Source organism: Leptodactylus fuscus, chromosome 2, assembly GCF_031893055.1.
Source record: "Leptodactylus fuscus isolate aLepFus1 chromosome 2, aLepFus1.hap2, whole genome shotgun sequence".
In the NCBI taxonomy this organism is placed as follows: domain Eukaryota; kingdom Metazoa; phylum Chordata; class Amphibia; order Anura; family Leptodactylidae; genus Leptodactylus; species Leptodactylus fuscus.
The window spans coordinates 67,493,460-67,508,392 of record NC_134266.1 but is presented as its reverse complement, the minus strand read 5'-3'; the positions used below and the strand labels follow the sequence as shown (position 1 = coordinate 67,508,392).

Here is a 14,933-nt window from a genome sequence, read left to right as displayed (position 1 = left end):
CGGTGTAATATATTAGCACTGACGTCAATAACATTTTGAAGATCCTGAATGTGTGCATGCAGCCTAAAAGGAGCATGTCATCAGGTTTTTGCTGCCAAACCACAGGTCTGTGGTGGCAGAGAACTTTATATCACCATGAAATTCCTCCACATCTTAGGAAGAAAAAAAAAAAGTGTGAACGAGAGCCAGGCACTGTTTGACTTTTCTGGGCCCTGCTCATTCTAATTGACAGATGTCTTCCTATATACACACACGGAGAGAACTGTCACTCAGACCAAGTAAGGGAAGCTGCATAGCAGATTCTTTTTCTCATTTTGGGATGGTTTCTAAAATTATATATTTGCTAAAACTTTGCAGCATTCTGCCTGTAACTCAGGTGGAATTCACCGGATGGCAGACTCTGAATAATTCATCAAAAAATAATGTACACCAGTTTATTAATAGTAAAAAAATAACATGGCTCTACTATACGTAGGATTGCTTTATAATACATGTTATAGGTATACAGAATCCCCCAGGTGGTTGGCCCAAAAGAACAAAAATGAGAAGTGAAACAGAATGACAAATGAAGTGAATGCATCAGTGATCGGCCATGACTTACTGCAATCCCTTCGGATTCGTACTCTTCCTGTTCAGACTTCAGTGTCAGCTCAATAAACAATTGCTGAAGCTTCTCATTGCAGTAATTTATGCAAAACTGTTCAAAACTACAAAGAAAAAGCAAACCATAAAGCATAAATAATTCGTATTACAACATGGGTGGAAAACAGAAGCCTTTGTTTTACTTTTTACTAGTTTATTTTTCACCAACGCTCTGAGATCCAAACGCACACTAAGCTAATACGTTAACTCTTTGCATGTGTTCAAGTGTTGTCCGTGAAATAAAATCTAGTCATACGGAGAACACAAGTCTGACAGTCTGCATATTAAACCGTAATTTTTTTAAAATGTAGATTGTGAGCCCTGTATAGGGACTACAATGTACATTTTTTTTTCTTTTTTCCTAACAGTATGTCTTTGAAGAATGGGAGGAAATCCACACAAACACGGGAGGAACATACAAACTTCTTGCAGATGTTGCTCCTGGCAGGATTTGAACCCAGGATTCCAGGGCTGCAGTGCTAACCACTGAGCCACCGTGTTGCCCCTAACCTGCCACTTTTGTAATATCAAGCTGGTGCCCTAAAAGAAATCAGTAACCGAGACCCAAATTCCCGCGATGGGTCACTCTTTTGTACTTTTCATGAATCACTGTTTATCCGGTACAGCAGGTATAAAGCCCAGAGTCCTCACAATCCTGTGTGTGATCTGAAGTCCTCAATATTCATTAGATTTGGACTCCACTGCCACAGACTGGCAACCTTCTCCCCATGTGCTACATAAGCTACTGACCAAGTACAGCAAGACAAAATAGAAGTCACACGTGGTTGGAATAAGGGTATCTGGTCACTGCATTATACAGCCCTCAGATAGGCGTAAACCTGGTGACTGAGTCTATATCCTTATACAAAGAAACTATTCTAGTTCAGTGCACAATTTTTTTCTAAATAAATTGCATGGCGAACTCTGTCCTTTATTATCAGCACAGACCATGCTGCAGACTGCTCAGATCTATACACAAGGGACAAAGCATCCTTGGTATTTTCTCTGTATAATTGGAAACCGAAAACAAAAGCATCTAATATGTTGTCAAAAGCGACATAAAACAACCACTAGATTCTATGAATGCCCAGAACACTAAGATTTAATTTAGTCTTTACAGAATGCATAAAGTATGATATTAAAAGGTTTTCCCAGGCTTAAAATACTGATGACCTATCCTAAGGAGAGGTCACTAATTACATTGGTGAGGATCGGAGACCCAGCACTTCTAAAAATCAGCGATACACAGAATGAAACAGGAAACTGACAGCATTGTTTTTGGTTCTGTCACTACATAGAGAACAGAGTTGTCTGCTTTCTGCTCCATTTTCTATGTATTTGCTGTTCAGCACAGCTGATCTGTGAGGGCGCTAGGTGTCAGACCCTTACTAATCTGATATTAGTGACCTATCCTTAGAGCCGCTCATCAATTTTAACCCAGGAAACCCCTATAACAATAGGTCAACTAATTATAGCACACAATAGATATGACAATACATTACCTGTTATGTTGAAAGACTTCAAAACCATATATGTCCAGAAGTCCTAAGACAGATGCATTTCCCAGACTGTGCATGTCTGTACCCTAAAAGAGGCCCACAGTGAGTTACAACTGCAGTGTCTGAGTAATCCTACTTATCCTGTTTACACTCCTCACTAGTGAGCACAATACTTCATAGGGTTAAATTATTTAATTTATAGGAATAAAAGCCAAAGAACATCCCCAGGGTTGCTTCAAATAGGAATAGCGTTTGTAACAGTACTGCTACCTATATAACTATATACAGAAAAAGGAAATACTTTTTGCATTTTGATCATACCTTATAGGCCAGCGATTTGTTAATTTTGCTGACAAGCCATGAAAAAGTGCGACCATAAATTGCTTTAGCCAGGGCATCGCGGGCATACGCTGCTTGCTCCAGATTTAATGGACTATTCAGCTAAAGTGCAAAAAAAATAAAAAAGAGAAAAAATAAAGACCACAAACAAGGAGGAACCTGTGAAGATGGTTCTAGGAGTGGTTTAATGCCTCCTCCAATAAGTGTGCTTCCCAGCTATACAAGAAAGGCTTCAATTCATTTCTGTTTTAGATCAACTACAGCAAATAGAAGCTAATTTATTGGTTGCTACACAGCAGGTCCGGATCTGCACACCGGTATCTAGTCGCGCACTCCGCTCCGGTTTAGGACCAAATGAATGGGCCTAGTAGAGAGGGAGGGTCTTCAGGCAGATGTCGATCCACCTGAAAGAATGAGCATGTCGCTCCCGGAAAAAAGAACTGACCGGCTCCCATTGATTTCAATGGGACCCGTCTTTTTGGTCAGGATTTTGAGGTGGATACGGCCTCAAAATCCTGAACAAAAAAACCTGTGTGAATTTACCCTTAGTGCTCAATCTTCAGTTTTCAGCCAATGAGGTGCAGAAATTCCAGCAGTACCATGGTAATCTTTGTTTCCAAGCTGGTGCAGGTGGCCACATGCTGATACAGAAGGTCATCAATGACAGCTGGTACACAAGGGGGACCACGAGAGCATCTGTAGTGTAGTGGCTTTTTAAAAAATTTTTTTATAACTTTTGTGGTTTATTCCCCAGCACCAGACAACACCTTTGAACTAGCCTAGTTAAACTACCTATAGATTTCAGAGATTAAGGGTGACCATGCTACAACATGTGTGTGTGCCAGGCTTCAGTGTATCCTTTAAACAGTGATAAATTGTAAAATGTAAGCATGTAGGTTTTTACCTCTTCTCCTTTAGCAATGATCTTTTTGTGAATGAGAGATTCCCGTAGTACAGTGCTATCGACAGACAGAAGCTGCAAAAAGAGAAAGATGATAATAAAACTGCAATATAATCCCTAGAATATCTCTACACAAACTTACCCTCTCTGACTTTACAACAATACTTGGATTGAAAGCTGCAAAAATACTGCAGAATCCTGACAATGTAAAGCAACATACATCAGATGTGTGTAATTCTATGGAATGTATCATGCTTTAACTGCAGTGCAGCTGTCACTCAGCACTATTAGCATGGCTACACACACACACTGCAGGTTTTGTGTCAGTTTCACAAAGATATTTAGCCCAAGTCAGAAATAGAATCAAAAGAAATGACAAATATAGTGACTTCTATCCCTCCTTTCTGCTGGAATAGCTTCTGGATTTGGTGCCAAAAGCTGCATCAAAAACTGCAGTTGTACTTTTCCAAAAATCCCTGCGTGAGAAACCACCCTACAGTGATTAAAGTCGCATAGTTTCTAAAGTCAATAAAGTCACAGGGAAAGGGACAGAGAACCTGCCTAACTAGCATATAAAAAGTGCCATGCTTTTAAAGTGTTTTTAATGTTCCTTTTTAACAAGTTTTTCTGTGCTTTTTCCCCCATTTATTGACATTCTGTACAAGTGTTTTTCCTCGTCTTTCTGAAGTCCTATAAAAAAGCCTGAAATAAAAAAATGAATACCACCCCTAGGAGCAGCAGCTTTTTCAAAGTTAAATATTTAAGTCTACATTCACACTACAGAGTGAAACTCCGTTCATGTGTGAGCTGGATTTCCCAACCTGAGGGACCCCTAGCATTAAAGCTATGATAGAAGAAGTCCCTGCCTCCCAGCAAAGCACTATTCTCTAGTGATTATAGTACAGAACGGTATTGTGCTGGGAGGCAGGGACCTCTAACATCACAGATAACTCAAATGCTAGGAGTCCCCTCTCCCGGCAATACTGTTCAGACCAGAAAATCCAGCTCACACATGGATTGTGTTTCACAGATGAATCATGTGATTGAGTTGTGTGAATCCAAGGTAACTATGTCATCTGATAGTAAATGTCAGCTTAATGAGTGGGCACCAGAGCAAAAAGAATATTTTAATATATACATTTTTATGCAGATTATAAAACCACCTAAATATTTTTTTTATAATAGCAATGCCCCAAACATATACTTGAATCACAAACGCCATACTGAAATATTCTTAAATACTAGGAAACAAAATACCACTCAATCCTCTGTAAGCCTTTATCCTGACTGCAAGATCCTTACCCTGGCAAGATATTTAATCTGGTTTTCTGTTGTGACCTGAGCGTTCCCTTGTTCATCTGTGGCAAATTGCACATTTCCCAAGTGCAAGACACTGGCTACGATACTCAATAATTCCTGGAGTATAAAAAAAATAAATTAAATAAATGCAAGGATATTTTTTTTTTTTTTTTTTTAAATAAACAGACATCTAACAGGTCTGCTTACCTCCACATCATCTTCATTAAAGTTGATCACAGATAAAGCTTTTCGTACAATCTTCCATTCATTTTTGTCATTGATGGAGCTAACCCTGGCACATTGACCCTGCATGAAGAAACAAAGAGGCAAACTGTGATAAAAGATTATTTAAAGGAAAGCAGATAGGGACACCTGTATGGGTAAATATAGATATACAATTATCTATCCTTTCGGCCAATTCTTGGCAGGGCAACAGTTTTATTACATATGTAAAACCCCATTAGGGGAACTGACCCACCTTGACAAGATATTGGTAGGTTTGTGCGTTTCTCTCCAAGCCCAGCCTACGAAGAAGATCTTCTTCCCCACCCTCGAGGAGCTGATAGAATATATGGAAATTTCTCTCGCCATGGTTCTGATGCACCACACGGGATTTTTCCAGGAGATAGTTCAGGATGTGTCCCCCAACTGGAGCTCCCTTTAAAGCCAAACCAACAGTTTATCAGCTGTTAAATATCAGGTGTACAGCTTGTATACAAATGCATATGAAAACGTCAATAGGCAATTACAAAAGATAGAGTATTTATATTACTATGCTAAACAGTATTACTTAGAATATTTTGTCAACCCTAAAACTATCAATTTTCATATAGAGATATTATTATGATCCCATACTTCCAATAATACATTAATATGTGTGAGGTTGCATCATGCAGATCATGGTAACACTTATGCATTATTGCCACTATCACCCACAGGGGCCCCAATCATGAGTGCCCTGTGAATGGAGCAGTAATACACATGTTTGAATACAGGCACTGGATGGGTCAAAAGTGAAATGGCAGCAGTAACTGGCCGCAGCAGTCACCCGAGTCACTTCAATTCTGGGATGGAACAGAGTACTTAACTCCTTAACATAGAGCCAAGTGTAAGAGAGTAATGCTTCCTTCTTTATCTTACCACACCCATGAATTTTCCAATTTGCCTACCTATATTTTGGATTTGCGATACCTAATTCTGTTTATTAAAAGAAAAATAGAACTGAAGTGGACAGATCATCTATTCAGATGGATGAATCATCTCCGTAAAAAATAGACAAAACCAAAGGCTTTCCTCTCCATAATAATTCACGAACACATTAGCACACATATACATTCACACACACTAGTCTAGACCCATAAAACATATTCTGAATGCGAACCTTATAATCAAACTGCACATCCATGTATTTGCCAAATCGGCTGGAATTGTCATTTCGTAAGGTTTTTGCATTTCCAAAGGCCTGAAAATAAAAAAATAAAGTATGTGAGATCATATAGCTACTAATGGATTAAGGCTATTCTAAAGGGTTACTGAAAACAAAGCTCGTCTGTCCTTTATACAATCCCTATCAGTGTTCCCATGACTCCTTGAAAACATGAGATACGCCTTTCAATAGCACCTTAAACATATTTACTCTTTGTCACTTAATAGGAAGTTTGCGCAGTTTCTCCAACTATAGATAACATTTACCAATAAGCAGAACTAAACTTGACTGTACATACTCTATAAATGTTGGTCAATCTAAGGTGTGGGAAACCCAAACCACTTAAAAAGTGGTTACCAGACCGACCCCAATAACGGGTTTCCACTAGAGATGAGCGAGTACTATTTGAAACTCACGTTTCAAATAGCACGCACCCATAGGAATGAATGGAAGCAGCAGGCCCGCCAAGTCTGCATGCCGGCCCCTTCCATTCATTCCTATGGGTGCATGCTATTCGAAACGACCGTTTCGAATAGTTCTCAATCATGTCTAGTTTCCACCCGAAAAATATGGAGGGAAAAGTCCTGCTTGCTGGACTCTCTGCATTTTTAAAATAAAATGGGGAACAGAATCCATGAGCGCAGATGTGAACCTAGCCTTAATCATATGGCCAGCTTTAGGCAGATTTACTGCGAAAATATTCCTGACTGTAGATCTTATCTGAAATGTAACCTACATGGTAACTGTTATTCTTACCTCGAGAACAGGATTGGACTGCAGAAGACGGTCTTTCACAGTTTCCACTTGCTCGCTGGCAGGACAAGTCACAGCATAGTACTGAAGGATTTTTTTACTAGCTTCTGTCTTTCCTGCTCCACTCTCACCAGATATAAGGATACACTGGTCTTTTCTTTCTGTTCGTAGGGAGCGGTATGAGTTGTCTGCTATTGCATAGCTTTAAAAGAACAAAAATATGTCATCTCTTTTGATCTGCATGAGCATAAAATTACACTTCATTATTTTCATGGAAGACCCCCAAAATTGTTTAACAAGTGCTGGGATGAGAAATGACATGAGGTTCTTTTCAAGAAAGCCTAGAACACTGCTGAGTTACAGAACCCTGGCAGGAAAGACTCACATCAGACTGAATCCCATACGCCTCCAAAATCACATGGGCTGGAAAAAATCTATTATTGTTCCAGTGCTAAAGAGAGTGAGCCAACTTGGCTTGACAAAGGTACCAGTTCAGTGCCAATAAAATATATATTTTTTTTTTTATGTAGATTGTGAGCCCCATATAGGGCTCAATGTACATTTTTCCCTATCAGTATGTCTTTGGAGTATGGGAGGAAATCCATGCAAACACGGTGAGAACATACAAACTCCTTGCAGTTGTTGTTCCTGGCAGGATTTGAACTCAGGACTCAAGCGCTGCAAGGCTGCAATGCTAACCACTGAACCACGTGTTGCCCCCGTCAATAAAGTATTTCTCTACACCAGTATCTTGGATTCTCTGATCCCCTGAGCAGTACGTGATATCTACTGTTTTATATCCCCATGAGTACCAGTAATACAATTAGCTTGCCATAGGTGCAGCTACAGTCTCTAATGCTAGAGAGATATAAAATACCTAAAGCTTTCGGATGAACAGATTTACTATTTGTAGTGTTGTCCTTGCGGGACTGGCTAAATGTAGGCTGAATTTTAATACTCTTTGAAACTTTCTCCCTAAAGCCATTTCTTAGCTATAGACACTGCTCTGCTGTATACAGACCAATACTGTACTTCTACACAAGTCACTGAGAACGGAGACAATGATCTTTTGGAATCACAAGCCCACAATGAATGTGTAGAGTACGCATTTGTCTTACGGGCCTTACTGTAAGCATAGCACCAGCACAGTGTGCAAAGTATTCAGTCTGATGTGAAACACCGACACCCAGACGATCCTGGTACAGATGGCATGCCCATATCATTAAAGGTACCGCATCTACTCACATCACACAAATGTACACAGCCACAAGGATTAACACAAAGATCAATATACAAATGCATATTTAACAAGGTATGAACAAACATTTGTAATGGGGAGAATAATAGGAGGTATTTGGGACCTTATTATAGGAGGCCTATAGTTAGGATAGTAAATAGAGATCAGCAACATGCAACACCATCTAAACTCAAGTTCCTTCAGAGTCGAGTTCTGGTCAAAATACCAACTAATATCTCACGGTCACTCATTTTTTTACATAGTCTTGTTATATTGGTTGAAGGAAAAATAGCACTTAATATAAACCCCATCTGAGTGCGTTTAGAAGACTGGCCATGGATTGTAGGTATAAGAGTGAAGGTTGAAACCGTATTATGTACCTGTGCAATCTCCATCATACATGTGAAAGTGGCCTCTTTTTATTATTATTATTGTTTATTTATATAGCACCATTAATTCCATGGTGCTTTACATTTGAGGGTTTACATACAATACACAAAATATACAGGTACATATCATACTAAGGGCTAGTTCACACGGGGACATGGACGCTGATTTTGACAGCGGATTTCGCGGCCAAATCAGTGTCCATACAATGTATCCCTATGTGAACTGCTCGCTTTTTTTTTTCTGCTAGCTCACTAGCAGAAAAAGAAGCGACATGACCTATCTTTCAGGCGGAAGCCGCTCGCGATGAGCCGCGGCTTCCGCCCAGCCGCAGCGCCCTCCATGTCGGCTCATTCATTTGAGCCGACAGCGGAGGTGAAAGCCGTGACCGCGATGGTCGTGGCGGGAGCAGTTCACATAGTGTGGACATTGTATGGACGCTGATTTGGCCGCGAAATCCGCTGTCAAAATCGGCGTCCATGTCCCCGTGTGAACTAGCCCTAACAGTGATCGGCTGGCACAGTGGGGTAGAGGGCCCTGCCCGCGAGGGCTTACAGTCTATGAGGGAAGGGAGGTAGAGACAAGAGGAGAGGGGGAAACTGTACAGATGGTGGTGCGGTGATAGTGTTATTGGAGGTTGTAGGCCTTCCTGAATAGGTGAGTCTTCAGGGCCTTCTTGAAGCCTGTGATTGTGGGGATCAGTCTTATGTGTCTTGGTAAGGAGTTCCAGAGTATGGGGGATGCATGGGAGAAATCTTGGAGACGGTTGTGTAAGGAGCGGATGAGGGCAGAGCGGAGTAGAAGGTCGTTGGAGGATCTGAGGTTATTGGTGGGCAGGTAGCGGGAGATTAGGTTGGAGATATATGGAGGGGACAGGTTGTGGATGGCTTTCTATGTTAGCGTTAGTAGCTTGAACTCAATTCGCTGGGCTATAGGTAGTCAGTGGAGGGACTGGCAGAGGGGAGCAGCCAATGAGGATCGGGGCGTGAGGTGGATTAAGCGAGCAGCGCAGTTTAGGGTGGACTGGAGGGAGGCGAGGGTGTTAGCTGGGAGTCCATGCAGAAGGGTGTTGCAGTAGTCTAAGCGGGAGATTATGAGGGCCTGGACGAGCATCTTGGTAGTTTCTGGGGTGAGGAAGGAGCGGATTCCGTGGAGCCGTTGAGCTGGCGGCGACAAGAGGTGTTGAGGGTTTGAATATGTGGTTTTAAGGATAAGTCGGAGTCCAGAGTTACCCCAAGGCATCGGGCCTGTGGGACAGGGGTAAGTGGGGTTCCATTAACTTTGATAGATGGGTCGGGTGGAGGGGCCATACAGGATGGGCTGAAGATGATAAACTCTGTTTTATCCATGTTGAGTTTGAGAAAGCGGGAGGAGAGGAAGGAGGCTACGGCCGCTAGACAATCTGGAACTCTGGCCAGCAGGGAGGTAATGTCAGGTCCAGAGATGTATATTTGGGTGTCGTCGGCATAGCAATGGTACTGGAAACCATGAGATTCTATGAGTTGGCCCAGGCCAAGGGTGTAGATGGAGAACAGGAGGGGTCCTAGGACGGAGCCTTGGGGGACACCTACAGAGAGAGGGCGTGGTGAGGAGGTGGTGTGCGAGTGGGAGACGCTGAATGTGCAGTCGGAGAGGTATGAGGAGATCCAGGAATGGGCCAGGTCTGAGATACCAAGGGATGAGAGAATTTCTAACAGGAGGGAGTGGTCAACTGTGTCAAAGGCAGAGGAGAGGTCGAGGAGGAGGAGGAGGAGGACAGAGTAATTTTTTTCCTTAATATGACCCACAGAATAGAGTGAAAACAGTCAATTGAGCTCTCTACAGCAATGAGAGTGTTGGCATTGCTCAAAAGAGGTAAGTGCAATACCTTCATTGCTCCAAAGAAGTTATTTGTATATTGACACAAATCAGCACTACAGAGGCAACAGCAAGAAGCTGGAGTCCTGGATTCAAACCCAACCAAGGACAACATCGGCAAGCAGTTTGTATGTTCTCCCCGTGTTTACAAAGCTTTTCTCCTGGTACAAGGTTTCCTCCCACACTACAACGATATACTGATAGGAAAATGTAGATTGTGAGCAATATATGGGACAGCGACTGACCAAGTCTGTAAAGCGCTGCAGAATATGATGGCGCTATACAAGTAAAATAAAATAATAAATTTGACCCCAGCCTATCTGCAGTGCTAGGCTAATATGCTGGGTTCTGGTGACAGATTCCCTTTATACATGTGTCTTGCAGTTGTGTATTTAATAATGTGATCTCCATCTCCAGTCATGAAATCATAGTGTCATAGTATTTATCTGCTCGGCAACCATTATCATGTGAGACAATCCGTTGCGACCTCCAAACTGCCTGCTGGGAACTGTGGGAGAAATTTCTGTTTTCTATATAAATACACAAATTCTTTGGTGCTTTAGGTCCAGTGTAACCAAGCAACAAGCGAAATAGCAGAGAAACACTGGTCAAAAATAACACACGAAGAAGTTGTGGTATGAAAAGAATAGGCCAGCTCAGAAAGGAAAGAAAAAAAAAAAACCTAAAACTTTCCAGCTTTTCATGAGGAAAAATTCCACTAAGACTAACTGTTCTGGAATTTTTCCTTTGAACAATTTATTTTGACGGAGCTTGAGCTGAATCTCCCGTCCTGAATGCAGAGGATTCCCCTACAAGCCCTGCACTGTATAATGTGCGCGGGGAAGTGTCGCACAGTCACAACCCTACATGGTGTAATTCACACAATGCAGATATTACAGATGGAGGTGGAAAATGCCACGGTTACTCTTCGAGTTACATCCAATCCATCTACACAAGTCTGCAGATTTAATTGTCCCCATAGCGCAGTGCATCGTGGGAGCTCAAATGACAAGTCCACGGTTACAAATAAGTTGTTACGCCATTTATCGTCACATGATTTATATATACACACACATACACACACACACAAAACAATAGAATACTAAATAGCTGCTATAGAAGAGTATGGGGGAAAAAAACTGAATATTCCCATCTCAAGAACAAATACAAATTTGTCTGCCCCCAATTTCAAGACCGCTTTGACTAGCAAGGTGGCCACACATTTGTGGCTTCTCTATTCCTTTTCATGAGAGTTTCACAGTCAGATACGAACTGTCATAGAAATGACTAGTGAGAGCTGTGCATGCTCACAGCAGCCATGTGAGAGGGGTTAGGGGGCCACAGTTCTTAAAATCCTGGAGGCTGGAACCATATCTATAGCACATCATGTACATACTGTATGTCATAAATGTATGTATAGTAAGTGGGATCCTAGCTACAGATTTTGCATTGGCCCTATGAATTTCAAAATAAGCCTCTGGGAATATTCCCCCCTCCCCTTTAAGAGTGCATGCACACAGGTGTATTTTATTCCCTTGAGCTACATGTTTTTACAGATCCATGAAAACAGATAGCATACAGACCCAATCTTTCTTATAGCCCCATTCAAACATTCATAGTATTCACAGGTCAGTAAGTGTATGGATTCATACAAGTCTTTTTGCGGATCTGTAATTAAGGACGATGTACAGATGGAATTTTTTGTGGAACGTGGACCCATTTTTGGGGGCAGTAAAAGCCATCAGGATTGTGTGCATGTCACCTAGAGGCAGTGTGCAAACAGAATTCAAGTAACTCAATGCAGGTAAGAGTTAGGAAGATCTCCCAGTGAAATACATTGTCCACTGTCTCCAATTGTAAAGTATTTTTCATGAAGCAGCCTGAAAGCCCTTCCGATATATAAATGAAATGTAGGGCTTGAACTCTGCATAGAGCTTACTGCAGGCCGTACCTGTTTATCCAGTTTTCATCATTCTTATGCATGTGACCACCAAAGACATCAGATTCTCAGCCCAGTTCCCCACATTTAGCTGAATCTGCCCAAGGTCTGCCATATTGCCAGTTTTAGTCACTCCAACTATGAAATTTACTTTGCAGTAGTCTTGTGTGATCATGGGAATTGGTCTATATTTTGAGAATGTATCTGAAGTTTTTTTGTTTTTTTTTAGGTTATATATTAAAAAGTTTAATGATGTTGCAAAGTTATGGAGGTATTCACGGCTAGTCATACACTTCAAAGGAGTTGAGTCATGAAGAAAGCTTGAACACCCCTATGACATGCAGCGACTTACCCAGGTCATCCATTTAAGATATGGCTAAGCATTGTATAAATTGTGGTTATGTAATATTACATTTCTGCGGTAATGGTCACTGCAGGGAGACTATGTGAGCAGCTTGTGCTTCCCCAATAACTTCAGCTGTATACCAGAGTTCCCAGGATGCGCTAGGTTCGCTGGGGCGCCCATCTTTAAAGTTTTGTCTTTTTGAGTTTATGTAAACCCCTATAAAGACTGGGCATTCATTGATTTCCTCTCCAGATTACCTGCTAAAGCGAACCTATCCTGGATGGACAGAAAATAAGTCTCGTGTTAGGTTCACACTAGCGGTCGGTGGGTCTGCTTAGAGACCCTCCTCGACAGAAACCTAATCTGCTTAAAAAAAGTGGTTACCCTTGAAAACCCACAAACCCCATAGACTACGAGGACCACTGGATTTCCGTCTGAAAGGGGTGGAAAAATGCAAAGAGAAAAATCGTGCTTGCAGGACTTCTCTCCACAGTTTTAAAGCAGATTGAAGAAAGGAATCCCCGAGTGCTTGTGTGAACCTAGCCTTACACATTTACTTCTCTATAGCACCACGTCAATGTACAGACATTACTTACATGTGAGGAGATACTTCATAGAAACTAACCCCACGATATCTTTCCATGTGCTGTTTACTGTAAATCTCCAGCTCTTTGTAAGGGTTAACCGACACCAACACAGATCCAATATAAGTCTGTCAATGAAATAAGATAAATCATTTATAAGATACTCAAGTATGAAGAAATGGTTGATATGTGTCTATACACTTGTCATGGCACCCCTTAATTTTGTCACAGAAATTCCAACTAGTGTATCCAGTGTTAGTGGTCACATATGTGCAGAATCCTAGCACCGCCTGCATTATTTTCTTATAAGCAAATACCTAATATGTTCCCACAAAAGGTGAGTAATCGGTCACAGCGGTCGCCTGAACCCCCTGCACTTCCAGCATAAGCAGTCTGAGGTCAAAATGATAAGTGGGACACCCTGCCTGAACAAAGTGGGTAGTAGTAGTATTTTTTTTTAATTGTACCTAACCCCTGACTGCTAATTTGTTGTTTAATTATCCCAGAAAACCCCTTCAAGCCACGCCCCAGTTGAGAAGCCACACCTCTTTTACACTGACAAAGCACGAAGATTTCTACAACAGTTAAAGTGGTGCACGACATACACATACACAGGTTTTTACTGTCGCACATTGTAACATTAGTCGACATCCTGAAATTGAAGTTAAAAAAAAAAAAAATACAAACAAAAAATATGTATAAAAACAAAACCGCCAGAGGGTGTCATAACAAGTATGCAACCTTGTTACATAGACACAGAAGCTTCCCCCCCCCCCCCCAAATGCTTCTAATTAAAAAAAATAATAAATAAATAAAAAATTGCTCAGTTTTCATGATCTAACAGAAATGTAATATTTAATCGTGGGACAACAGAGATAAAACCTCTCCCTTGTACTCAAAGAAAAAAATCTGGATCAATCTTTAATTTCTATCATTTCTTCAGTAAATGCAATGCAGCCGTTACATACAAGGCAGGAAACATTAGACGAGGCAGATGTTTAATCTTACTGAAGTGGCCTCATTCACATGGAGGTATTGTAGAGTCTATACTCTTCATAAAACAACCAGAGCCCCTTCTGTCCCACTGGGCTGAACGTACAACACCAGGGTCAGTTCAAGAGAAGAACGCCCAGGACTCACATCCAGAATGAAGATTATTTATAGAAATACATCTTAAAAGGGGTTTTCCATACCAAAATAAAATTTTCATACTGATAACCTATCCACAGGAGAGGCCATCAGTATGTAATCTGTGGGTGTCCAACACCCGGACCCCTCACGTATCAGCTGTTCAGTGGTGACATGTGGCACAGGACTTCCAGCAGTGAATGCACAGCAAGGCCCAAACAGCGGCAGTGGACACTGGAGCACAAGGGACAGATGAGAAGGAATTTCTTTTCTTCATGTTTCACCTTCCTCGGCCTCCTCCTTTTTCCAATTCCTGGACAACCCCTTTAAGAACCCCTGTTTTTGGGACATGAGCCAGGTTTTCTCTACCTCTTCAGACAGTCTACAGTCATGGCCAAAAGTTTTGAGAATGACACAAATCTTATATTTTCACATGATCTGCTGCCCTCTGGTTTTTATGTGTGTTTGTCAGATGTTTTTATCACATACAGAAATATAATTGCAATCATATTATGAGTAACAAAAGCTTATATTGACAGTTAGAATGAGTTAATGCAGCAAGTCAATATTTGCAGTGTTGACCCTTCTTCTTCAGG

The 14,933-nt window shown here is 41.3% G+C and overlaps 1 protein-coding gene across 6 annotated transcripts in view; it reads right to left on the bottom strand.

Annotated features, from left to right (window-relative positions):
• Nucleotides 1-14,933, bottom strand: part of MYO1C (myosin IC) — a 104,585-nt gene that overhangs the window by 44,243 nt on the left and 45,409 nt on the right. For all 6 annotated transcript variants that reach the window (XM_075263925.1, XM_075263924.1, XM_075263922.1 and 3 more), the window contains 10 exons: nucleotides 13,222-13,337; nucleotides 6,863-7,061; nucleotides 6,062-6,142; nucleotides 5,159-5,338; nucleotides 4,888-4,986; nucleotides 4,684-4,797; nucleotides 3,385-3,456; nucleotides 2,463-2,582; nucleotides 2,145-2,227; nucleotides 602-707 (listed from right to left, as the gene is read on the bottom strand). In XM_075263925.1, the coding sequence (XP_075120026.1) occupies nucleotides 602-707; nucleotides 2,145-2,227; nucleotides 2,463-2,582; nucleotides 3,385-3,456; nucleotides 4,684-4,797; nucleotides 4,888-4,986; nucleotides 5,159-5,338; nucleotides 6,062-6,142; nucleotides 6,863-7,061; nucleotides 13,222-13,337 (1,170 nt within the window). The remainder of the gene's footprint in view (nucleotides 1-601; nucleotides 708-2,144; nucleotides 2,228-2,462; nucleotides 2,583-3,384; nucleotides 3,457-4,683; nucleotides 4,798-4,887; nucleotides 4,987-5,158; nucleotides 5,339-6,061; nucleotides 6,143-6,862; nucleotides 7,062-13,221; nucleotides 13,338-14,933) is intronic.